This window comes from Aythya marila (genome assembly GCF_965140915.1).
Source record: "Aythya marila genome assembly, chromosome: 12".
NCBI lineage: Eukaryota > Metazoa > Chordata > Aves > Anseriformes > Anatidae > Aythya > Aythya marila.
The window spans coordinates 12,430,394-12,455,103 of record NC_139053.1 but is presented as its reverse complement, the minus strand read 5'-3'; the positions used below and the strand labels follow the sequence as shown (position 1 = coordinate 12,455,103).

The following is a 24,710-nucleotide window of genomic DNA, read 5'->3' as shown; positions in this document are numbered from 1 at the left end:
CCAATATACCAGAACTGTTCCATCTCTGCATGGGGATAACCAAATAATTACTGGAGGGTTCCTTTGTCCCCCTCTCAGTCAGAGCCCTGCTCCCCAAAGTCGGACAATGCAGTTGTGGGAGCTGCTGGGATGGGGAAGGCTGGGTGCTGAGACACCTGCCCCTCCGCCTCTCCTGCCAGAGCTGCCGCAGCCTGGGCTACACAAACATTGACTGGCTGAAAGGAAGCAGGGAAGGGGCCGGCTCTACAGCCACTGCAGGTACTGCCAAGGAGACTGACAGAGACTCGGTCATTCTTCTGTGTCAGTCAGACCCTTCTCAGGAACGAGTACACCTGACTGCAAGAGCATCAAACATACTTATTGCACACACAGAAGAGAACAGGTTCCTTGCCTGTGCATAACACTGGCCCTTCATCACCATTTCCAGCATGTGTCCTTAGCAATAATTAATCTAGATGGGAAAGATTTTCCTCTTAGCTTTCTATTTCAGACAAAGAATTCACAGGGAAAAAATATTTACTCCTCCAAATTCTGCATGCAGGGTTTATTCCACTCATCTTATTAGCTCATTTCAGAACAGAAGGGCTGTATTTAATGCAAAGTAAACCCCTCAAAATAGCTCAGATTTCAACAGCATTTGGCAACTGTCATCAAAAGATGTGGCCAAGAACAAATCTTCTGTCATTTAATTGTTAGTTTCAACCCTGCAACATCTGGAAAGAAATCATATTGCTCATAAGTCCTACAAGCTTGCCGAGTTCCAGAAATGGAACCTTCTAAATGACTAAAGCACAGAGATCTGTGACATGATGCTGACGAGGTGGTAATATCCCATACCGAAATCCAAACTCCACCTCTGGGCTTGGACACACCCACTAAACACCAGAATACTTCTGCTCCTCATTCAGCCCTCATATACGTGCACCCGACGCTCAGGAGCTGTACAGAGATGCAGGAGGCTTATGACCTTACGCTCAATGCGTCTGTGCCATCAACTCTTAAGAGAAAGACAAAATCTTCTGTTTACGATACTATATTCATTAGTTATGAAGCGTCACAAAATGGCTTAATAATCTTGTTTGATCACAAATAAGCATCAAAAGATTTTAACTCTGGTTAATCTGGACACTTAAGGTAGGTCCTCTGCTTAAGCCCACCTTATCCCTTGTTGCGTTTTGTACTACCATGTTTGTACATGAACTGAAAGACTTCATGCATAGAAAGACAGGACAATACCTTATTTAAAGCACAATAATGCAATTTGCTGTCACTTCAGGGAAGGCATCTGTAGTAAAGCATTATATGACTACAGCAGCACGTCCATCTTAAGAACTCTTAAGCAGCACCAGTCCAGCAGTATTTCAGTGTTTCATCTATCTGTTCAGTTTCAAATTGTTTCTCTCTCAAGTATCTCTACAGCCTCTGTGATGACAAATAATACTGCTGTGAAAAATGAGTAAGACATTGATTCTGCACCTGGCATGATGCATGATCTGCATGCTGAGAGTGTGAAATGAGGAAGATTCTTAAAACTCACCTAATGATTCAGTGTGGCTATAACAGACCTTCACGAGTATTTGTCTCCTGGGAGAGGGAGAAGGCCACCAGTTTCACTAAGGCTGGTGGATTACTTTCTAAACATACCTGGATGCTTACAGAAAAGGAAAACAGTCATCCGTTAAAATGACAATTATACAGCATAACTGATCTGGGTGGAAGAGCAAAAACCAGTCAGTGCTGTTACAAATGCTGATTGTAATGCTTTCAAAGTATTGTTTTGCCTCCATCACAAATGCCATCCTCACCAAACAACCTTCACTTAAATAATGCACCACTGTCATGTCAACAGCGGAAGTGATTCAAGAATTATTCATTTACTCCAAAAATAATGCTTTCTCAAAGTTCATGGGGAGACCAGCCCACTAGTTAAAACTTGCACTTAATAGGCTTTTCAGTTATCAGATTTGCAAGTAAGAAACCAAGATTAAAAACGTATTACTGCAGATTGACAGAAAAATGATTTAGTTCAAGATTGGAACTGGAATCAAAGCACGTGCACATGAATCACAGAAATAGTCCTTCTTGGTTTGATAACTTTACTATGTAAGATCTCTGGTGTGCCACATACGAAGGAAAAAAAAATAGCCTACCCTCGGCTATGTGGAAGTTGCCAGATTTCATATATACTACACAGGTACATAAAAATACAGTCAGATGTTTTCTTTGATCGTATATGGGATTCATTTCCACAAACAGAAATGTTTCAGATCCATGGAGGTATCTGAATGACGCTATCCACAGAAGGCTGCCATTCCCCAATGATCACAGAACAACTGGGCACAAATTATCAGCCCATCTCTTCTAAATCGACCCAGAAAAGGGGATTGTTTGAGGTTGCCTAGAATTCTAACAGAAACCCAATTCAGAGCTCATTCGAAGTGTATGTCTGGCATGCAGACAGGTACATCAAGATCTAAGCCAAACAAATTGAAATTAAAAAAAAAAAAAAAAAAAAAAAAAAAAAAAAAAGAAGCTTTTCTAGATTTTAGAAACAGTATGAAATATGGCCCAAGTATCTCTAGGAGATACCTGATTGTAAAAATTCCCTTGAGGTTTGCTATTCTTTGTTCTTACTGAAGAGAGAAATCACTGAACCACCAAACCTTAGTATCTGCTATCAATCGTGTCCACAGTGGCATGTTCCTCACCTCATTACAGTCAAGAGCCACATGCAAAAACAAACGAGCTCCTATCCCAGCTGGGAGCACGTCATTACTCCGTCACTGCAGCTGCTGTCCAGGGACCAGCTGGCAGAGAAACAGACACCAGCTCTCCAAAACACTCTTACGCACCTAGAGAAGAAGTCCAGCCAACATGGATGAGCACAAAACACAGCGTCTCCTGCCTGCTGTAACAGCTGACTGCTTCTGTAGTACTGCACTGTTCACAGATCAAAATAAGCAAAGCCTCCTGTAGGCTGTTCTTTTCCCACTCACGCTGACATTTTTGTTTTTGTTAATCTAGCCAGCTAAAATATTATCAGGCACATCACTGATGTAAAACAAACTCCAGTACAGTCCGAATTTACAGATGCAGGATCAGATCCTACCTGACTCGTCTTGCTTCTCCTTCAGGTCTGTGATGTGGTGACATTTAGCAAACAAAATGCAAACCCATTCCAAAATAACCCTTTTCCAAAAAAGCTTCCTGGCAAGGAACAAAGAAGATCTTTGTGACCCCTTATAACTTTCTTCCTCACTCATTTCTCTAAAATCATTCTCTTTACAGCAAATGTCCTCTTAGACCACATATTTGTAATTTTCAGTTCGCATTTGCCTGTGTGACTCACTCAGCCTTCTCACATAGCCACTCTCAGTATTTCCTGCAGCTCTTTAATCCTAGAGTCAGCAAGTCACTTGCTGAAATGCAGGCATGGGAGTCAGGAAGCTCTGGGAAGACATTACTGTAGGTTTCATTACCTCTTTTCACCCTCTTCAGTGCATGGGCATTCTCTCACTAGCTTGGAGGGTAGCTCTGTTGTCAAACCAGTGCTTGCCTCCCCATTTTTATCCAGCTCCATAGCAGAAACCACAGGGAGACTGGGACTCCTGTCTGGCTGCCTGCTTTCCACCACTCTGTGTGGTGTCCTTTGCTTGCCAGGGCAGGGAAACCTTTCTTGTTGACTCTGCTGTCCATTCAGGAGCGGAGTGTTGGGCTCTCCTTCTAATCAAAAGCAATAAATCTTCAGCATGCACGTAGGAATTTACAGTTCCTTTATAAACAAATTTCTTAATTTCTGAAAGAATTACCTGTCCTGGCTGAGGACTCCATCCAACCATCAGAGGAAGTTTTAGTTTTTATCATCCAGGAGAAAATTTTTTGGTAAGTTAAACAGTAAGGGAAAAAATCATTGATATATTTTCCCCAGACCTACCAGAAACTTAGAGCTAAACTCATGAAGAACTTTCAGATTAGAATTATTCTTTTTTTTTCCCCTGGAACATGAGGAGGCAAAACAGGAGCCAAAATCAGAAGTGCTGAGTTCTCTCTTCAGCTATATTGAGATACAGTGCTGCATCACCAACACCAACAACTGACCTACACCAAAACCAAACAGCAGTGCCTTCACAATACTCAGTGACGTCTGGTTTTTCTTAAAGTAGCACATTTAGTTAAGATATTGCTGGAGCAGCTTTTCACTCAAAGGTACTATCACAAGTATAAAATGTCATTTTATCATCAGTTTTCAGGCAGGCATTTGCACTCCAGATTGTTTAGTCATCAGACTAGCTATTTACTCAAAGGTACTATCATGCATATAAAGAGTCATTTTATCATCAGTTTTCGGGTAGGCATTTGCACTCCAGACTGTTTAGTCATCAGTGGAAGGCACTTCTCAGATGCATAAAGATGACAGAAGGACAATCAAAAATATAATACTAGGTAGTCGGGCACTAGGCACATTTAAATCAGTTCAATAATCTGGAAACCAAAAAGCAGCACAGTAATCTCAGGAAAGACCTGTTTTGAAATGAATCATTGTATATTGTTGAGAACATGAGACATGACAGCTTTAATAAGAAATACGAGAAATGCTGAGTAACCATCCAGAAAAAAATTGTATTTGAAAGAGCAACACAAAATGATTGCTCCAAGTCAAATGTTGCACAATTTACTCCGTTTTTTTCAGTGATGTTACTAAAGTTTGAAGGTCTACCATAGTTCCCATTCTCACTGAACTCCCCATGTACTATTCTCACATTGTAAGCTCAAGGGAGCAAAGGGAAGACCACATTTTTGCAAGTTAGATGCCAATCAGAAACTGCAGCACAGGTAACAATTATACCTATGTGATTGCTTTGCTGCCTTGTCTCTCTGGGTTTGTTAGACGCTGGTTAGAGCAATGTTGTCTAATTATGAGATGAAAAAATTGGGAGAAAAAAATCCGAGACTGTAGCTACTCCTGACCCTGGTCCACCGTCAGGAGATAGCAAAACATTTAATTCCTCTGTGCTTCCAATGTACCTTTTGAAAGGGATATAGCTTTTCATCTAGCTGCAGTACTTTGCACAGAGAACTGAGGAGGCTTTATCGATTCACGTTTGCACAGCCAGTTAAGGTACCTGAAATGTAGTGTTAGGTACTGCTAGAGCTACTTTCTTTTCATAATGTTTTGTCTGCTTACCAAACATGCTCCTTCTGCAAAGCAAGCTAAGTACGCATTAAGCTATAGGCATTGCAAAAAATACATAATTTATCCCTCTAAGGTTTAATAGATTACCTTTCTGTTTCCCATTGCTTAATGCATTCACACATTTACCTTTGGTCTTAAGCATTAGACAGAAATTAATGGTGAAAGTGGATCCTGTAAGGCAGTGTTGTTTTGGTACTTCACACTGGGTCAGATTCTGCTCTCATTAAGTCCAGTGTGGCTTCATTAAGCACAGGAATTTTAGAAGTGTCTAGATGACGTAACAAAGTAAAATTTTTGCATCTGAAAAAATCTCAGTTTGAAGTGTTGCATACTCTGCACTGCTGGGATTAATCCAGTGCAAATTCAACAGATTGTTTTCACAGAGCTACTTACGAACATGAATGGGGAGCGGCAGAGAGGAAGGGGAAAGACAAATGAATATATTGATGAAAATACTAAAACTAAAGCTATCCAAAGTTAAATTCTCTAGTAAAAATTCTGCCAAGAAAATTTTCTTGGGCCTGCAAGTATCGAGTTACCAGAAGATATTCGGCACAGATCCCTTGGACAGAAAGCCTGCCATGTGGTGAGGAAAACTATTTCAGATCCAATAAGCTGTCATTTTCCAGTGAGACTTTTTCACTTTTTACACCGAGGTAGATCAACCCAGGGTGCTCTGGTGGGGTCTGTAATGCCTCTGCTGTTCTTGCAAGCCAGTTCTTCCTCGCCAGCCACCCTGTTGAGCACCCAGAGCCCGCACCCACATGGAGCCCCTGAGGGCAGCGCAGGCCCTTGCAGGGACAGGGCCAGCCAAAAAGCCCCAGAACACTCAGCCAGGCCGGGAGGGCCCTGCCCCACCACCCCACAGGCCCGGCAGCCCCAGCTGGGCCAAACGCTTTCCTTCAGGCTTGCCATTTCTCACAGCTGACTGAACGCGTATTTCTGATATTTAATATTCCCTGCATCTACATTGTTGCAGGCGTGACAGCTGAGGTTTGACTAACAACCAGAAACAGCAAAATTTCCAGTACTATGGAACGGAATATATCCTATCCTGTATTATTCATTTATCAGTAATTTTGTTAATTTTTTCCGCTGTGATGAAACTCTCATTTTTGCAAAGGAGTTTTCATTTGCATTTGCATTGTTCAGACTCCAACCAAGATCCTGTTAGCAAAAGCAATCATTAAGTTTCCAGCTCAATAATCAATAATCCTTTAGTTTCCAGCTTTCCTGACAATCAGGTATGCAAATTACCTGAACAATATCGACAAAATCCTTTTAAGATGTATTACAGGAGATCAGGAAGTACTTGTTTCTTTTCTGATATATAATAGCCATTTCTAAACAAATTTCTCCCTCAGGAAAATCCTTATCACTATTTCTATCTTGCCTGGAATCAGCTTCAAATGCTGTAAAACAGAAATTCTCTACGACTAGTACAAGATTTTAATCTGATCAGCACAGCATTTCAGCTACAACTGTCTGCTTATTTATCAAAGTCTCCATGCAGAGACCTGGCGTAACTTCGACATAACATGCAAGCACAGAACAAGTTTCTTTACTAACCACACTACCCTCACACAAGCAGCAATACATAATTTAAAGAGAAAATTACACCAACTAAGAGGCAAATACCACAAAGAAAAACAAATGTTCACACGAACATTTCATCAAATGTGTTTTCATTACATGGACACTTTATTTATATTTGCTGCTCATCAAACTTACACTTGATTACTTACAAAAACAACTCATAAAGTGCAAACTTTTAATTAGTACAGTATTGTCTGCATCTCCACCTGATTTCTTTTTTAATAATTACTCCCAATCTGCAAATAAAAACTACACCACATGAGCCATGTGTCCCACAAATCAGTTTGAATACCAAAATTTCTCAGTTAACTGTCTATAGCACCCTGCAGACCAAGAGTTATTTGCTGAAATAATTCAGCACATAAAATGAATAATGTTGGTGGAAAAAAAAAGCATCATTTGCTGAAAGAAAATTTAAGAGCATAGCAAGAAGCTTAGCTATTTGAATAATCCATTCCCCTCTAAACTTTAAGGAACATTTATGCCCCTGCTTGAAGTGAAAAAAAAAAAGTTTGAATTATTGGTCTAATCAGTTAGAGACAGAAGGGTAACTGGAGACTGTGTGTTAAGGCAGACCTGCAATGTGACCTCATGTCAGCAAGGCCGGGAAAGGCACACATGGGACAGGTCAGTCACAGCGCAAACTGTGCTGTCCTCTCCTCCAGAAGTGTGGCCACAAGGGTCGTCACTTCAAAGGGTGCTGCTTATTTGCTCTTCTCAGTCCTGGCAGCCACAGTGAATGTGAAAAGAAATGAAAAGCTGATCCTTGCATGTCACCCGTCTGTCACCCATCCTAAACTTTCTTGCTTCTGACTCCATGGGACTGCATTCCCCTGCTCAGGCATGGGAATCTCTCTCTTCTGCTGCTACCTCTGCCATTTCAAATGAGATCTGCTGCTGGAAAAGAAAACTATCATGGCCAGAAAAAGACAGAGCATTTAGTAAAGCCTGTCAAGAGCTAACAGCCATGGAACGTGGCCTTCACACCAGGACAGTGCCCTTATCCAGTTACTGCTCGGCAGGGTCCTGCTTCTGAAGTGTTTGTACGCGCTGCCAAAGAAGGGTATTCTTAAATACTGTGATAAATTCAATTACGGATTCGACAGCAACAGAGGCTTCCAGCTGCAGAACGGAAAACTGGCACGGTATCACAGAGGAACTCCTCTCGGAGTCAGACTGTCCTATGGAGTCATACACATCAAACGCCCCTAGGAAGGACAGCATGCACAGTGCTCAGGAGTGCAGTGTTGCTTCTACCAAAATAGGACATGCTGAAAGATGCCAAAGAAGAAGCAGGAGTCACTTCCTGCAAGAGGCTCTTTATCTCAGTCTGCGTGACATGCAGTGCATACAGGAGGGCAGACCTGAACTCCATCAAGTTGCTTATAAAGGGACCTTTGCCTTTCAAAGGATGCTGGACAAGTATTAACAGGCAGCCCATTAAAGGGAAGTGAAACCGCCTTAAAATGTGAGAACATGAAGATAGGTCAGCCAGTGAAAGGGTTAGCTTATGCTTCAGCTGAAATGTGCATCTATTTAAAAGATCCAGCCTAGTGCAGAGAGGTTATAAAAGGCCTCCAATTAAAACAGCGGGTTGCGGGTATTACCACAATATACAGCAGTATCAAACACAAGCCCAAGGGACATCTTAGCCTTCTCATACGTGCTTTCTCTATCGATAGCCAAGCTTTCAAACAAGGCTTGAACTGCAAAACACATACTGACTACCTACTTCAAAGAAGAGTTGGATCCTCAGGCGTAGTCAGGATATTACCACAGTCCCAGAGCTCCTAGACAGGTAACTGCACGCTCATTATGAATTTGAGCCTTCAATTTCTGATAAGCAGCGCCCCTACGTGAGGGTAGAAGGGGTCCTGGAGTTGCTGTTGCTGGTAATCTTTCTCAGCACCAGCTGGAGAAGGCCTACCTGAGGGTGTGGCAGGCTCTGAACCGATGAAAAGAGAGGCATCACTAGAAGAAGATTATAGGGAAGACACAAACCTTCTCCTTACAAAGCAGATCCATACAGAGACCAGTATGCTTTAATGGAGATTTGACTATTTAAGCTAAAAATGCTTTCTGCGAGGATATTTGTAGATGCATCAATCACAGTGAAATGCATGGCAGCTTAAGTGGGCAGTGCTGTCCTCAATTTCCCCAACTAACCTCTTCCCTACAGCAATTCAGGAGATCCCCACTGGACCACAGCACCAAGAGGAAATGACAGTTCAAACACTGCGGTCTGTTTTTCCAAAACTGTGGTCTGTAGTAGTTGACATTAACCAACTGCTTTTCCTTTGGTTACCACGTTTTATAATTTTATGAATGAAAGACAGATCACAGCAGAATCACAGCAGAATCACACTCAATGCCGTACAGCTCTAGTTGTAGAATATTTGTGTGAACAAATCACACAAAGCAAAACAACTCAATCTTACTCATTTTCCTTAAAAAAAAAAAATCCTAGCCAAAATAAGTGCGCAGAATGCAGAGAGACAGCTGAATCAAAAAAGTGTTATGTAAATCCCCCCCAAAAAAGTACAAAGCACAGCTTGGCTATTAAAAAGCAGCTTCAAAGCCAGCCCATTCAGTGATTTCCTACACATTCACAAAAGAAAGAATGATCTGCAGATCATGTAAAACAGTGTAGAAGAGAGCAAAGTAGAGGAAAGCAAAATTTCATGGTAAATAAAATCTTTTTACTGATAATGATAATGCACTGATAATGCACTGCAAAATAACATTGATTACCTAGTTACCAAAGAGTAATTAGGAAAATGTTTCAGCAAATCCTGCCCAAAATATTAACCTTGCATCTATGAATCTGTGCGATGTCAACTTCTCCATCACAATAAACTGTTTTATTTTTGATGTACACACTGACACAGCTCCTAAAAGCTAATGGAAAGTTATTTATGTGTAATTTGAAGTCTGATTATTTGAGTGTTAAATTTCCCTGACAGTGCTTTATATTGCAAAGGGAAAATTTAGTGGAGAAATGGATCAACTCTTCCACATCAAATGAACTTCTCAATCTGGTGTGAAAGTCAGGCCTAAAGTTTGCTAATATTAACAAATGAAGTTAAAAAAAAAAAAAGAAAAAAAAGGTTTTGCCTGAAGATAAGTTAATTAATTCCTTCTGTATATGTTAAAATCTGACAATAAGGGATAAAGGAACTTTATATATGCCTTCACACATTTCAAAAGACAAGGAATTGAATCAATAAACAAGCTCTCTGAGCAAGATAATTTGCTACACTGTACTTGGAATTGATTGAAAATTCCGTATGAATCATTTTTTTTCTGTAAAAAGAAAAAAGTTTTATTTTAAATCAATATTTTCCATATGAAGATATTGACTACAGTATATTTTGTGTCAGGCCAAGTCAAAACATTGCATTTTGGTTTGTCAAGCTCTACCATTTCATTTCAAGTTGAGTTAACATAAACTTTGATCTGGTTCAGCCTCAGTGTTGCGTCCCATGGCTGCTCAATCCCAGGAGCTATGATCTGCAGCTGAACTACACCTTCCATGATGCACAAAGGGTGATCTTTGCTGCTGATCCTTCTCTTCAGATTAGCTCAAGTGGATGCTGACACCTTTAAGCTAGCTTTAAAAACTTGAACATTTTTTACTTAATTCAAATACTTTAAGTGGTTCCTACAGTTGCCATCTCATCTAGTTGAAACTGTTTTGTGCCTGGTATTTCAATTTTTGATTCTAAGGCAAATGTAAAGAAATATAGAGAGTAATCAAACTTTCCTCTAGGAGAAAATCATATTTGCACTTCTTTGTGTGCTCTCTCTGATTAATCTGATTCTGTTGTTATTTACACACTTTTCATACTTTATATTACTTCCTAGGCTCAGAAGAAGATGAAGCTTATTCTGCTTTTGTCATTGTTCTTGGCTCCAGCATTTGCCTACAAAGAGAGTCAGAAAACAAAACAGAACTTTTCTTCAAACAATACCAGTCATAAACGACTTAAGAGAGACTGGATATGGAACCAAATGCATATCAAAGAAGAGATTGATACGCCATTACCACACCATGTTGGCAAGGTAAATAGGCTGTCAGCAATGAATAATTAGAAATGCAGGCAGCAGATGAGTATCTTGAGAAGAATTACTTGTTTGCAGTTTAGGCAGAATTCACAGGAGAAAAAGGAAATAGAAGTCAAACTTAATGCTAATGTAATAACCTGTTACAATCTTAAAATGGGCCCAGAGTAAATCAAGAATGTCAAAGGGATTCTAATTCTTTTGAAGAATACAAACAAATTTTAGAGAATGACAAGTATGGAGCACCCACAGTGAAGAAACAATTGCATTGCATGCAGGTACACAGTTAGGAAGGAAGTCTGGCAGCTGATATACGTTGATATTTTTCTGGTAGCTTAAGATTCTCTCGTTGAAAAACCTGGGAGATCAGCTGATAAAAACATATGTGTTAAAAAACATATGGTTTACGTCCCCAGCTGGGACAAAAAAAAAAAAAAAAAAAAAAAAAAAAAAAAAAAGCTTAAGTGCTGTTTAGGAGTACTGTTACACAAACAAAAAATTTGTTTCACAAAGTGAAGGAAAATATTTTTTAAAAATAATAACAAACACTGACCTGCCTGAAAACTTGTTTTCTTCAGGACAGTGCTTATAAAATCCTATGATGAACTACATATCACCCAGACAAAGTTCTCCCAATCTAGTCTTTCAAATTGAACTACTTTGACACTTTTCAGATAAATGCAGTTGTACGTTTTCCTCCCATGTACAACAATCAGCATCTGTCAAGGCTGTTTCGGTAAAGTGAAACAGACCTTTCTGGATCAGTGCTGCTCACTGGCAGAAAGCACAAGAGAGAGAGAGAAAAGAGGCCATAGGGTACTCTCAGCGAACACTGGGTATCTCTGTTTCATTTCAGACCAATTCAGTAGCAGATTGAGAACACTTTTATTCCTGGAGCTGTCCTAAATAAGAGTAATTCACTTTGTACTGTGCTTTGTGGTCTTTCAACAGTGGAATGCTTCTGATTACTTTTGCAGTATCTGTGTTCAGTGCATTGCATTTGCAGGATTGAACACTTGATAAACCCCTTAAAAAAGGCCACAGCAGCAGCACAACAGAACTGAGTGACAGCTGCAGGAATATGCTGATATGTTTGGATTTTATCTTTCTTGACCTTGGAGGCTTCCCTTTGTACGTTCACTCTCCATTTTAGCAAAGGCAATCTTGGAATTGTATACTTTTTCCACCAAATAAGTAAATAAAATCTGAGAAAGAAGGCGCAGACTATAATATCTTTGAGACAAGGGTGGGGATATTTCTCCTCTTACATCTCCGGAGTTGCAAGCTGTTCTACAGCAGCGCCAGCAGTCAGAAGCATGATTAAGTATGTGGAACGAGGAAAGAAAATTTTAATAACACGTTTCAAAATAGAAAACATAAATAAAAGAATGTTCAACAGTAAATGACAACTATAGGATAAATAAAATCCTGAATACCAAACAGCTGCAATTTATGATAACATCAGTAACAAAAGACTAGAAATTCTTGGTCAAACCCAGCAATTACTGATAAATAGCTTGCTGAAATAATAATGCTGATATAGTGCACAGAAAATTGTGGTTTAAACCCTGCTAGCAGTATACTTAGAGGGGTAAAGGTATGGAAAGGGAAGAATCGTCAGATCATCTCCCAGTTAAATAAAATAATGTGCAAAAACACTTAGAATTGGATTAAATAAAATATGGAAAATGATTAATGTTTATTCCTTTTATCCCATCCTTTTTTTCATAGCATATGATCTTAGATTTTAAACTCTGTGGAGTGAAAATCTAATCTTGCTGTCATAGCTTTGACTCTACAGACTGACTATGAAGTAACTGCATGTGACTACACCCAAGAAAACTGTCAGCTATGGCAGGAATTCTGCTAAATGACAAAAAAATAGAGAATAATGCTAAATAATGTCAATAGCTATGAACACAGATTTGATTCCATAATTCTGTGAAATCTAAAAAAAATCTCCACTAAATTCTGAAAGGTATTTGCTAACAAGAGAAGCTCAAACTGAATGTGGTGGTGCATGTATTTCAGACACAATGAGGTTAACGATTTTTATATGTAACTGCATCAACAATTTATATCTTTAGGAAATGTGAGATATAATGATAAAAAAAAAATGCTTCTTAATATATAAGCAAGCATGTTTCAGTCTGGATGCATTTTTCATCCTATAACCTGGATAGCTGTAGCTACTGCTTTGTTCAGTAATACCCCATCTGGCAACACAATTCCTGAGGGCTGTTCTGGTTTCAAACTGAGTCAGAAGGAGAGGTCAGTCATATTTGTATGCACCTTCTGGTAGAAACTGTTTTGAAACCAGACTCCAAATCCCGCCTTTATCTCTTTGAATTATACCTTCTAGATCACATCGAGTGTAAGGAACAACAACGCCAAGTACATTATCGAAGGTGAATATGCCAATACCATCTTTAAAGTGGAAGAGACCAGTGGTGATGTATATGCCTTTGAGAGGTTGGACAGAGAAAAGAAAGCAGAATATGAGCTGACAGCTCTCATTATTGACAGAAGAAACAACCGGTCACTGGAACCACCATCTAAATTTATTATCAAGGTTTATGATATTAATGACAATGCCCCTGTGTTTGTACAAAAGGTATTCAATGGATCTGTCCCAGAAATGTCACCAGTAGGTATGTTCTTCCATCACTCATTTTCCTTCATGTTGTTGGCTAAAAAGCAAAATTTATACTAAATGTGTTGTTTGATAATCCTTTTCTAGGAACCTCAGTTACCAAAGTGACAGCTGTAGATGCTGATGACCCAACAGTTACAGGTCATGCCACAGTTACCTACCAAGTCATTAAAGGAGATGAATATTTCACAGTTGATGACTCCGGTAGGTCAGATATGCAAGTGTCAAACTTCTACCTTAAGCTTTTATAAAAACACAATTTTAAGCCGCTTTCTTTCTGGACAAGGGAGATAATAAGTCAAAAATTTAATTTCAACTATAATTTGGAAAGATTTTTCATTCACAATGACACAATGCCACTGTCTGCATCTGAAAATGAACTAATAAAGCCAGGATATTAGGTACCTTGAACTAACTGAGAAGATGAAAGGTCATTTTCTTCCCACTGAGGAAGAGGCTGACTAGGACATAATACACATTTATGTTTCCAGTTTAGCATGGATACCATTTCTTTGACCAACCAGTAAAAGAGGAATACATAAAGAAGCAGCATTCCTAAAGATTAACTGAGAAAAAATGTATTTAAAAAAATAGTCAAAGGATAAATAGTGATTACAACCCAAGAGTATTCCCCACTTTGCAAATCTGGCACACGAACAATAGGTTACGCACTTCACAAATTAGCTGAGACCTGGAGTAGGTCATTACATACAAAATGAACTGCATTTTATTGGGATGATTTTGATTTTGAAGTTTGGATTCCTGTTTCTACTCAGTAACTCATCCCATTGCCTTCCTAAACTTCTTTTGTTTCAAGTTTGTCCAGTTTTAAAAATAATCTCAACATCTCTGGTAAGCACAAAGCATACTGGTTCTTTGGAGCAACTAAATCAGATAATGAGGTGGCCAAACAAACTCTCTAGATGCTGGAGTGGCTGAGTGTAGACGTTTTTTGGCTGTTTCTAAGCAGCAAAGATCAATTTAAAGGAATGTATCAAAAATCTCCCAAATATTCCATCGTATAGAATGACTTCTAACATTTTTGGTCTTAGAAAAATATCACTGTAAAAACACTAGTTTCAGTTGAATGTGTGGCATAAGACAAAAACTTGCTCTCAAAATTAAAAGATGTTGGACATGCTACAAAATCTAATCATATTCAACATTATATTTTTAAGGTGTGATTTTTACAACCAGAGCTGATTTAGACAGAGAGAATCAATCTACGTATGAAATTATTGTTAAAGCAAAAGATGCCCCAGGGTTTTCTGGGGATTCAAGCACAGCTACAGTCATTATCACTTTAACAGACATCAATGACAACTTCCCCGTATTCAAACACCGTAAGTATAACACAAGTGATGTATTATTTGGAAACCAAAGGCTGATATGAATAAAACAAATTTACATGAGAATTCATTGTAATTCAACTTTCTTAAAAGTGAACGAAATTATCTTACATATTCAGAAGGCTTCTGTATTTCAGCACTAGCTGCATTTCCTGGGTGAAGCACACCTAGAGTAGAAAATAAAAATCAGTATTAGTTTTTGGTAACTTTATAAAAAACTTAAATATTTTGAGAAGAAATTATACTTCAAAAAAACACTTCAGTGTTGTCTGTAAGAATCAATAATGCTAAATTCTCAATGATTTTCTGTATGTCTATAAATCAAGAACAATCTTTAACTAAGCTCTAACTTCCATGTGCACAATCTTTATGACTTGTTTGTTGATTTTTTTTAACAGAATCATTTCACTTTAAAGTTCCTGAAAACGTTTCAGTAGGAGGAGAAGTTGGCAGAGTCAAAGTGGAAGACATTGATGAACCACAGCACAGAAATACAAAATACAGTTTCGTCAGAGGAGATTACAGGGACACCTTTGAAATTGTAGCAAATCCATACACAAATGAAGGAATTATTAGACCAAAGAAGGTACTTTTCCCTGTAACAATGAAAGATGATGATTTTCTTTTTCAATGTGTAACAAGTGTTTGATTCGGTTTGGGACTAGCAGCATGGAAGTCACAGTGCAAAAGGTATTCATCCTGAAAACCCCATTCTGTAAGTTCTGCAAGAAAAGCTGGTGATTTACCAGCCCGTTTCAATTGCCAGTACTGGGAAAATCTGGGATTACTGCAGAGTGCAATGGGGACTATGTCAGATTTACAGATTACATGCTTCGGGCTCCTCTCAAACTTCAGACATTTGGATGCTTCAAAGAGTGAGTGAATTTAAGAGATGAACCAACTAACCAAGTCAAATAATCTTTCTCTTCTACAGCCAAAGAGAAACCAAAGTAGAAAATGTGCACACATACCTGACCACTCTTCTAAAAGTGCTCTTTACAAGCTTGGCACTTGCTCCCATCTGAGCCACGGCTCCCTTACTTTCCTCAATGTTTTCAAAGTTTCCCCTTTACTTCCTGCTGACTCTTTAAGAGGGCCCAGACTTTCCAAAGCCTTTATTATGGTTTGTTCTTTGTTTTTTTAATTCTCAAACCTACTTAATTTGTACCAAGGGACATTCTTGCATTATGCAGAGCACTGCCAAGCCAAGCATTCATTGATTTTATTGATTTACAGTGAAAAGGGGGGAGGGCGGACTACAAATTACCTCCTGTAATCCTCAGATTGACATGAATGTGTTTTTTACTTCCAAGCATCTCTAACTATTAATACCAGAAATGTCATTAAGAATAAAACTTTAGCGAAAAAAAGCAACCAATGTTCCAAGACTTGCAGTAAAGTCTTTGGCCGTGCTCACACTAGATGTTAGCAGCAGTCCTTCACCAAACGCAGCCCTTCCCCTGATCTGCCCAGGGCCTGGAGGAACGTGTAGTTTGCCAACTTCTGCCCTGAGGAAGAGCCCCTCACACACACACGGGCTGATCCAGAAGCAGCTCATCCTTGACCAGGCAGTGGGCAAAGTTCTCCCCAGTGTTATGCAATCTGCTTTCAGCCACGGGTGTATGTCATCATTTTAAGTATACAGGCAGGTGAGATACTATTTCAAGTGATAGATAAGCACTGCCATTTCCATTTGCACTGTCTACTCAAACAAAAACACAGAGTCACCTGTGTTAACTGTGGCTTATTTCACAGCATATGATCTCGGGGTACAGTGCATAGGGACCCAGTCTGGGAGACAAGAGACAGCTGGGGCATTTCTTAGTGCCCTAGGTCCTGGCCTTCCTTCCATTGTGGGATTCTTTTCATAATCTCGGTTATAGGAAAAACAAGGAAGCGGATGTCACTTATCACTGAATTCCCCAGCTATCGCTCAGTGCAGCTACGAAGTCTGCCTGGAAGGAAAAAAGGGAAAAGGAAAATCTGGCCCTCAACCCTGGAGGAAAAGGAGCTAAACAATTTTTGGTGGCTACAGAATTATAAAAAGAAAAATATTTAAACCAAGAAATAATTGCTGCACTTGGAATACTGACCGAATCTGTTCAAAACCAGAAGTTGCTCAAGCCACTCCATTAATGAACGAGAAGTTCAGTTCAGATATGCTTCCCCCAGAGTCTAGCCAGAGTGCGGTTTGATGTTATTTCCCAACAAAACTGGAGCACACAGCTTTAATTTGCATAGGTAGCTAATGCAAAGTTTACTTAGACATAACAAAAGAAAGACTCTCTGTGTTTGTCTTTCTTCTAGCCCCTGGACTTCGAAAAAGTAGCAGAATACAGGTTTGACATTGAAGCAACAGATCCCACCGTTGATCTTCGCTATTTTAAATCTGGCGGCTCTAGGAGCATTTCAACAGTTACCATTGAAGTCACTGACGTGGATGAGCCCCCTGTCTTCACCAAGCTACCATATGAATTTAAAGTAAGGGAAAATGATCCAGAAAAAAAAACACTTGGTTCAGTTTGGGCATACGACCCTGACGCAGCTAAACGGAAAATCAGGTAACACAACACCAGCTTTAGTAATTCTATTTTAAAGTGAAGAATCTGTTAACGAGTCCAAGAATTGGGCAAGCGAGACATTGGCTCTATTTTTCAGACACTTACAAGCATGAAAAAAATACAATCTGATTTTTTCAGTCGCTGCAGCCATAAATATGTATCGCAACCAACAAATACAAGCATAAGTTATTTGCACCTATTTAATTACTGCATAAAGTCACTGATAAACCACTTGAGTATTTATGGGAAAATGCATAATCTTGGATAACGTTACGTGGTTGCGGTTGTAATTTACTGTTACAATTTTTATCATAACTTTCTCGAGCATGTGATTTGAAAGGAAAATAAAACAGATTTCTTAAACAGCAAAAGAGAATAATCTGGGAAGTTTTAGGATGGGTATGTTATGCTCTCACAGCTTGCCTAATTTTAGGGAAATCTTCAGAGACTGCCTAGTCCTGATATGAATGCAATTTGTTATACAGCCGTCTGGCCTTGTACTATGAAGAACTGAAGGGAAACGCAATATTATAACCCTTGTACCAACACGTCTCTTTTTAACCAAAAAAAACAGATTTGTTCGACGAAAAGCTAGTCCTAATGGAGACTACATTAGAGTATCTGACACTGGAATTATTCAACTTCCCAAGCCCCTGGATAGAGAATTCAGCTCCTCATACAACATCACTGTAGCAGCCCAGGAAATCCTGGAAGATGGTAAGTGCTATCCATTTCCTTACTTGAAAGAAAGCAGTGGGTGACTTTACAGCAGGACTGTACCTTATCAAGAAGGAAAGCCACAACCTGACAGCTTGTTTCCACTAAGCTACGAATGAAATGGATGTTCACAAGGTTTGCACAGCAATCTTCCAAATCAAGTGAGTGTCTACAAATAGGTCAAATAGAGTTTTAAGATTTGGGCCTTAGCTATTGCAAAAATCCTTTCTGTTTGTTAAAAGGAATGAAAGGGGCATGAGGAGAGGAAGGAGCTTGGGAAACAGGCATAAGCCTGTGTTTCGAGCAAACATCCCAGCCAGCGTCACCCCCCTACATGGAGGTACAGGACGTGCCCACCAAGCTTGCTGCTCAGCACAGCTCCACTCAAGCTGGGGAAGCAAAGCGGGCTGGGGCCCTCCCTAAAGTCAGTTTTGGGGAGGACAGGCTTTTCTGCAGGGCAAAAGGTACTTAATAGTATGAACGTACTGTGCCAGTGTCCTTAGGGCCCGAGAATGATCTTGGACATCATAGCCACGCAGTCTGGGAATCACAGAGCCACAAGTAATTGTCATTTTCTTCCTCGTGCATCCTTGATGAATTAGGCCGATACAAGAGTTTTCAAAAAATAAATCTGAATCTGTCAAAGGAAATGTTTGTGGATCTAGAAACTGTGGAAAAGTTTCTAGAAAGTTTTCTAGATCTAGTAAAATGGATCTAGAAACTCTCCGTATTCAGCGTGCAGGAGTCACAGAGGTGGAAGTGAGCAGTGGAAAGGGGGAGCTTTACAGCCCCGCGATTCCGGCTGTCTCAGAGACGTGCACTGTTGTTGCTCTCCTTTCAGGCCGTCCTTCTGACAGAGAATCACATGCCCAAGTTCACGTTATAGTCATCGATGAAAATGACAACGCTCCAGAACTTGTTTATCCTGAGGAACCCAGAGTGTGCGAAAACGCTGCTCCAGGAAAGGTGAGACAGGAGGAGGGTTTCTTCCTTAACCCTGGATTATCTACGTGCAAGCTTAAGCCAAAAATGTCTTTTAATAAAAGATAGTCCCAGTTTTCACATTCAAACACCTGATCATTTCAGTGATTTCTGAAGTGTCAGTGGTTAGAAATCTCTCTTCAGCACTTCACGCTGTTGGAATATTTACTTTCACCTCCTTGCACACATCGGCTGCGCGGTTCCTCTCCCTCCAGCCTTTTAAGTATGTACATGCTTTAGCATTGAACCCTGAAGTAAGGCAGCCCTTGCAAAGCAAAAATTAGCAGTTCAGTTCTTTTTTCACATGAATGTTTACACTTGACAGTGAAAACAAAACTATTTCAAAAAATTGAGAGAAATACTGGTATATATAACATTACTATAGCATTTATCAGAGTGCAAGCACCTGCATGCACAAAGAGTGATAGTGTTTGTGGATTTAGGTGTTTGACCTCAGACACAAGAACTTGTGCAGCCTACACATACAATGTTAGATTAAAAGAGACACTGCCACAGACTGGATGCACAAGGTATTATTAATTGAATCTGTTAGAACACATAAGGTATTATTTCACCTTTAAATTAATTTTTAAATTACCTTTGGGACATAATCATATATATTTTTTATATTTTATACAGCTAATGTATCCCAGGTTGAGGTTTTGGAAAAAAAAATAAGAATGTCATTCAGGAGTAGCAGTCCCAATGGCATTCAGTTAATGAGCCTCATGCTTCTAAATAAGTTAAACACTTTAGATAATATCCATTGCGGATATATAAATGAAAATTCAATCCATGTGTCTCTGAGCATAAGACTTTTTTATGCTTTATTGACACAAGATTTCATCTTTTGTTTCCCATCTGTGAATGAAAGGGAAAGACAGCTCTTTTTGAAGAGCTACAAGGAAATTACTTGCCTTGAAAGAACTGAAGAGGAACATCGTAAGATATCTTTGTCCTGCCCTTTATTGAGGGGTTATACAGGATACAAAGCCCAGCACTAACTTATATACCGTAAGCCTTTTTATCACTGGAGGCAATGTATACTGAAATTTATGACCTCTTCCATCTTACCTTTATAGGTAATCATCAGGATTTCAGCTACTGACAAGGATGAAATATCACCTAGAGGTTTCTTCAAATACTCCCTGGCCACAGAAGATAGCAACTTCTCGTTGGTTGAGAACCACGGTAATGTATCCCTGCAATGCATTTTCTCATATAGCCGAAGAGAGACACTAGGGCACAGGGGAGAAAAGCTGCAGCAATGACCTATGATTGGCCCGGCTGAGCTAAGAAAATATTTTTAAAGGCTTAACCTACTGGAAAGAAAATGTCATTTGTTGCCACCCAAGTTTTACTGGGTTCCCTAAAGGCTTGCTCTGTCAAAGGGGACGATGTACCAAATGACTGATAATCTATAAGGAAAATCAGGTAGAGATTATCACTTAATTAGATGTCGTTACTTCTTCCAGATAACACAGCTAATATCACTGTCAAGTATGGACAGTTTAATCGTGAACTTGCCAAAATCCACTACCTGCCTGTCATCATCTCAGACAACGGTGATCCCGAGCTCAGCAGCACAAATACACTTGTTATCAGTGTCTGCAAATGTAATGAAAAAGGCGACTTCACTTTTTGTGAGGAAAGAGCTAAACAAGTTGGAGTTAGTATACAAGCACTGGTGGCAATTTTTGTCTGTATCTTCACAATCATCGGTAAGTTATTCGATTTTGGTAATGTTCTCTGACTTGTGGGGATTTCGTTTTTGTTTTTTCTTAACTGAGGTCCAAAGAAGCTTTGTGGCTATAAAATGGTCACAAAGGCAGAAAAACTGTAACTATTTGATTCACCTCACTTGCTTTTCTATTTGGCTTGTTAGTTTAGTTTCAACTACAAATATGTTCATTCTATTGGAAAAGGTGAGTCATTGGAAAGGTCATTGCACGTATGCATAATATACTTGATTTAGTATTACCAGGCTCACATATAGCTATAAAAAGGAAATTTGTGCTGGGGCAATAACAACAGGATTCCTGTTTTCAAAGGCTGGAAATACTTTCAGCAGCACAGTGAACTTAAATACATAAGTAAATCCATGAATTAGCAGAACAGAACTTATTTGCTCTACTTCGAATCTGTCAAAGAATGGGCAAATTCTTGCTTGCTTGAGAAGAGGCCTCCTTTGCAACTACCATGCAAGAAGCATTTGATGCCTGGCATAAGAAGATTTAGCACTTCCAGGCAGTACTATGTGACACTATCCTTTTGCACCTGTGATTCTACCTCAAGAGTCAGTTGTATGATTCCTGCTGAGACGTAACTGCTTTGAGAACATACAAATCCTACAATTCAGCAGTATCTGAAACTATTATTTTTAAAATACATATATAAAAAAATGGGGAAAAGTACACTTCAGATAGATGAAATGCAATTTGTTTTACTTTGTTACTTCTGTTTACAATTGTTCAAGTTTTGCTTGCAGTAATCGCCTTGCTAATTCTTCTAAGAAAGAGACACAAGAAGGATTTGAGTGGTCTCGGGAGGAATGTGGCAGAGATTCACGAGCAGCTTGTCACTTACGATGAAGAAGGTGGTGGTGAAATGGATACCACCAGTTATGATGTATCTGTACTCAACTCTGTGCGCAAGAATGGTATGAAGCCGGAAACAGTGCCCTCTCCATATGCACAGGTCCAAAAACCTCCTGCAAATCCAACCTCTGGTGCTGAAAAAATGGAAATTATGATTGAGGTTAAGAAGGATGAAGCTGACAATGACAGGGATTTGCTGCCATATGACACACTTCACATTTATGGCTATGAAGGTGCTGAGTCCATTGCAGAATCTCTCAGTTCTTTGGAATCAGGCTCCTCAGACTCAGATATTGATTATGACTTTCTAAATGATTGGGGACCCAGGTTTAAAATGTTAGCTGAGCTGTATGGATCAGAACCAAATGAAGATTTTGTGTATTAAGTTCAAACTAGTCATGAATTTTCTCTCACCCAATGCAGATAGATACAACAGCCTGCCAATGGCCAAAGAAGATTTCACAGTTCTTCACCCAAGCAGTATAGGTTTTCAAACAGACCAGAAAAAATAAAATAAAATAAAATGACAGAGGTAGGGATAAAAAGAAATACAAATAATACATATCCACTCCCCAGCACTGCTATCCTTGCTGACATTTTGTTCTGTCCCTAAAATTGCTGCTCGCGGACCTAGGGTCTTCCAGGACATGACTTTTCTCCCTACCCAGATAGATCCTTCTCCTTAAAAAGTGGCTTCGTCTCCAGTGTCTCCTTCATTCCTCTCCTCCTGTACATCAACATGCTTTTCATCCATCCGCTGAAACAGAGAGGTTTGGTGGCACTGAGAATAATTGTTTTGTACAACCTCCTGTATCTCCAGCCTGCTGGTTTGCCTGGCCCTATTGTAACATCTTTATTGATATTCCCCGCTTATGCTTACCCAGCAGAGGAAAGGAGGAACATATGGTTTATCACTTAATATTAGAAATTATTCTATCACTTTCAAGAAGAGGCATGGTTTTTCCTTCTTTCCAATCTATTAATTATTCTTGCTTTATAGTCTTTGACTACATATATGAGTTACTACAGATAAAATGAGACAGGATTTTTAGATGCGCAATCTGGTTTCATCTGTCATTTTTAACAGCCTGATGATGATTTCAGGCACCTTTCTGGAGTGCTAGAATTTCTTCTAGCTAGCAGCAAAATTGTTTTTTCTCTCTGTAAATAGGACCTCAGTGTTACTCAATGGAACATATCCTGCAGGGCAGGAAATGCGGAGATCAGGGGAATGTTAAGACTCCAATACTGTAAATCTCTCTAGATAGCAACATAGGGTCTCTCTGGATCTCTAAAAAGGGCGAATAGCTTTTTTATTCAACATTACTAAAGGAATTGTATTATTTCAGGAACAAACAAAGGAAGGGCCTCATTACTGTGAAACTGTTTTGATTTTTTTCTAAGCAGGTACTGTAAAACGGGTATTTTCCACCTAGGAAAATATTGTAGACTTCCAAACCAGAATGCTTCACACCCACACATTTGTCTGCATAGAACCACAAGTGTAAGTATGGTTTTGGAGCTGCAACTAAGTCCCTGGTAAGCATGTGTTCAGTTTCTCGCCTGATGAAGAGCCACACAATGAACAGAATGAAAACTCTCATGCCTGAAGTTACCCAGCCAAATACATTTTGTTAGAAGTGGGTCTCTAAGGACAATGGCCAGTCTCTGGCTTCTGGCCATGCAGATTCCTGTTGCCTTCAAGAGGAACAGAGCCCTACTATACACATACTCAGTTTTGTAGAGTCTGTGCTAGAGCTGTATGTATTAGTTTAGCTGATTTGATTATTTAAATTTGGTAGCTAACCACGTAACACTAAACTTTTTTTTTTTTTTTTTTCCTAAACCGGTGTAGTGGAACCTCACGAATTTCCTTTTCAATTATTCATGTCCTCTCCCTTCCCCCAGTTCATTGATCAGCAGGAAAGAGCAATGCACTGTAATACAGTCCCACATTAGTCCACACTATTAGAGCAAGTGGTCTAATACAATACTTAGTAGACACTAATGCATCACTATCAAATATTTCAAATCACTTAAATTTTCACATACAAACTAACAGAAAACTAAGTAGAATCCTGCCTATCAATCAAATCACCTTTGGATCAAATCCTCTATAAAGCCAATTTTGGGATGATAGCCTTGGTTTTGTTTTTAATGTGATCATTCTCTTCTGTTTTGCTTAATCCCCTCAACAGTGTATGCTATCGAGGTTCCATGTGTTAGTATATTAGAAAGAATTCTAACTAATAATACTTACAGTTTAAGGTTTTCATCAGTAATTAAGGTATTGGCAATCAAAAGGTAAAGCTAGTTATGAAATTATGTAGTGCAGTAAATAAAATATTTTGGTAAGCAACATGCAGATAGTATTACCTGTAATCGCTGTTCTTAAGCCTGTTTTATAAAGCTATTTTAAGGAACACTGTATTGATTTCCATTGTATAGAGACGTTTGCACTGGATATTTTCTTTTTGTATTGCTGTACTGTATTTTATTTTTTGACTACATAAAAGCCAATCTCAAGTGTGGATTTTCTGTGCATTGAGTTTCACATGGAAGACAATGACATGCCGTGTACTACAGTGACCCCAACCATAAAACCACTGGTATCTTCAGCGTAAGCACTCAGATTAGACAAAAACCCACAAAAAGACTTCCTGTAAGAGACGTTTTCTCCCACTCTTCAGAGAGCTGTCAGTGAAGCTCCTGGGGAAGGAAGAGAAAAGCCCCAGAGGTGCAATCTGCTTTCAGCAGCTGGAGAGCCTGAACCCGCTGACGTTGGAAGACCCGTGCCTGCCAGCAGAACAGGATGCTCTCCGTTTCCAAGCAGATGTTTGGTATTTTAGGAGCCAGGCATCGCAGTGATTGTGAGGCACCACATTTACCAAGATCCTGCCCTTCCTTCCCACTGGAAATGCACTCCTCCTGGATGGTGGGGGACACGGGGCAGAGCCCCTGCCTGCAGGGGGGCTGCACCTGGGCCCTCTGCCTCGGTGG

General features: G+C 39.5%; 1 protein-coding gene across 2 annotated transcripts in view; it reads left to right on the top strand.

Moving 5' to 3' along the window:
- Nucleotides 1–24,241, top strand: part of CDH5 (cadherin 5) — a 31,181-nt gene extending 6,940 nt beyond the window's left edge. The window contains exons 2-12 of one of the 2 annotated variants that reach the window (XM_082769902.1): nucleotides 10,655–10,852; nucleotides 13,215–13,503; nucleotides 13,593–13,709; nucleotides 14,684–14,848; nucleotides 15,253–15,440; nucleotides 17,162–17,415; nucleotides 17,990–18,132; nucleotides 18,974–19,098; nucleotides 20,196–20,304; nucleotides 20,589–20,834; nucleotides 21,602–24,241. In XM_082769902.1, the coding sequence (XP_082626028.1) occupies nucleotides 10,667–10,852; nucleotides 13,215–13,503; nucleotides 13,593–13,709; nucleotides 14,684–14,848; nucleotides 15,253–15,440; nucleotides 17,162–17,415; nucleotides 17,990–18,132; nucleotides 18,974–19,098; nucleotides 20,196–20,304; nucleotides 20,589–20,834; nucleotides 21,602–22,095 (2,316 nt within the window). In that variant the 5' untranslated portion in view covers nucleotides 10,655–10,666 and the 3' untranslated portion in view covers nucleotides 22,096–24,241. Of the gene's footprint in view, nucleotides 1–10,654; nucleotides 10,853–13,214; nucleotides 13,504–13,592; nucleotides 13,710–14,683; nucleotides 14,849–15,252; nucleotides 15,441–17,161; nucleotides 17,416–17,989; nucleotides 18,133–18,973; nucleotides 19,099–20,195; nucleotides 20,305–20,588; nucleotides 20,835–21,589 lie in introns of both variants that reach the window. The other variant, XM_082769901.1, reaches the window with a different exon arrangement.
- Nucleotides 24,242–24,710: the final 469 nt, after the last annotated feature.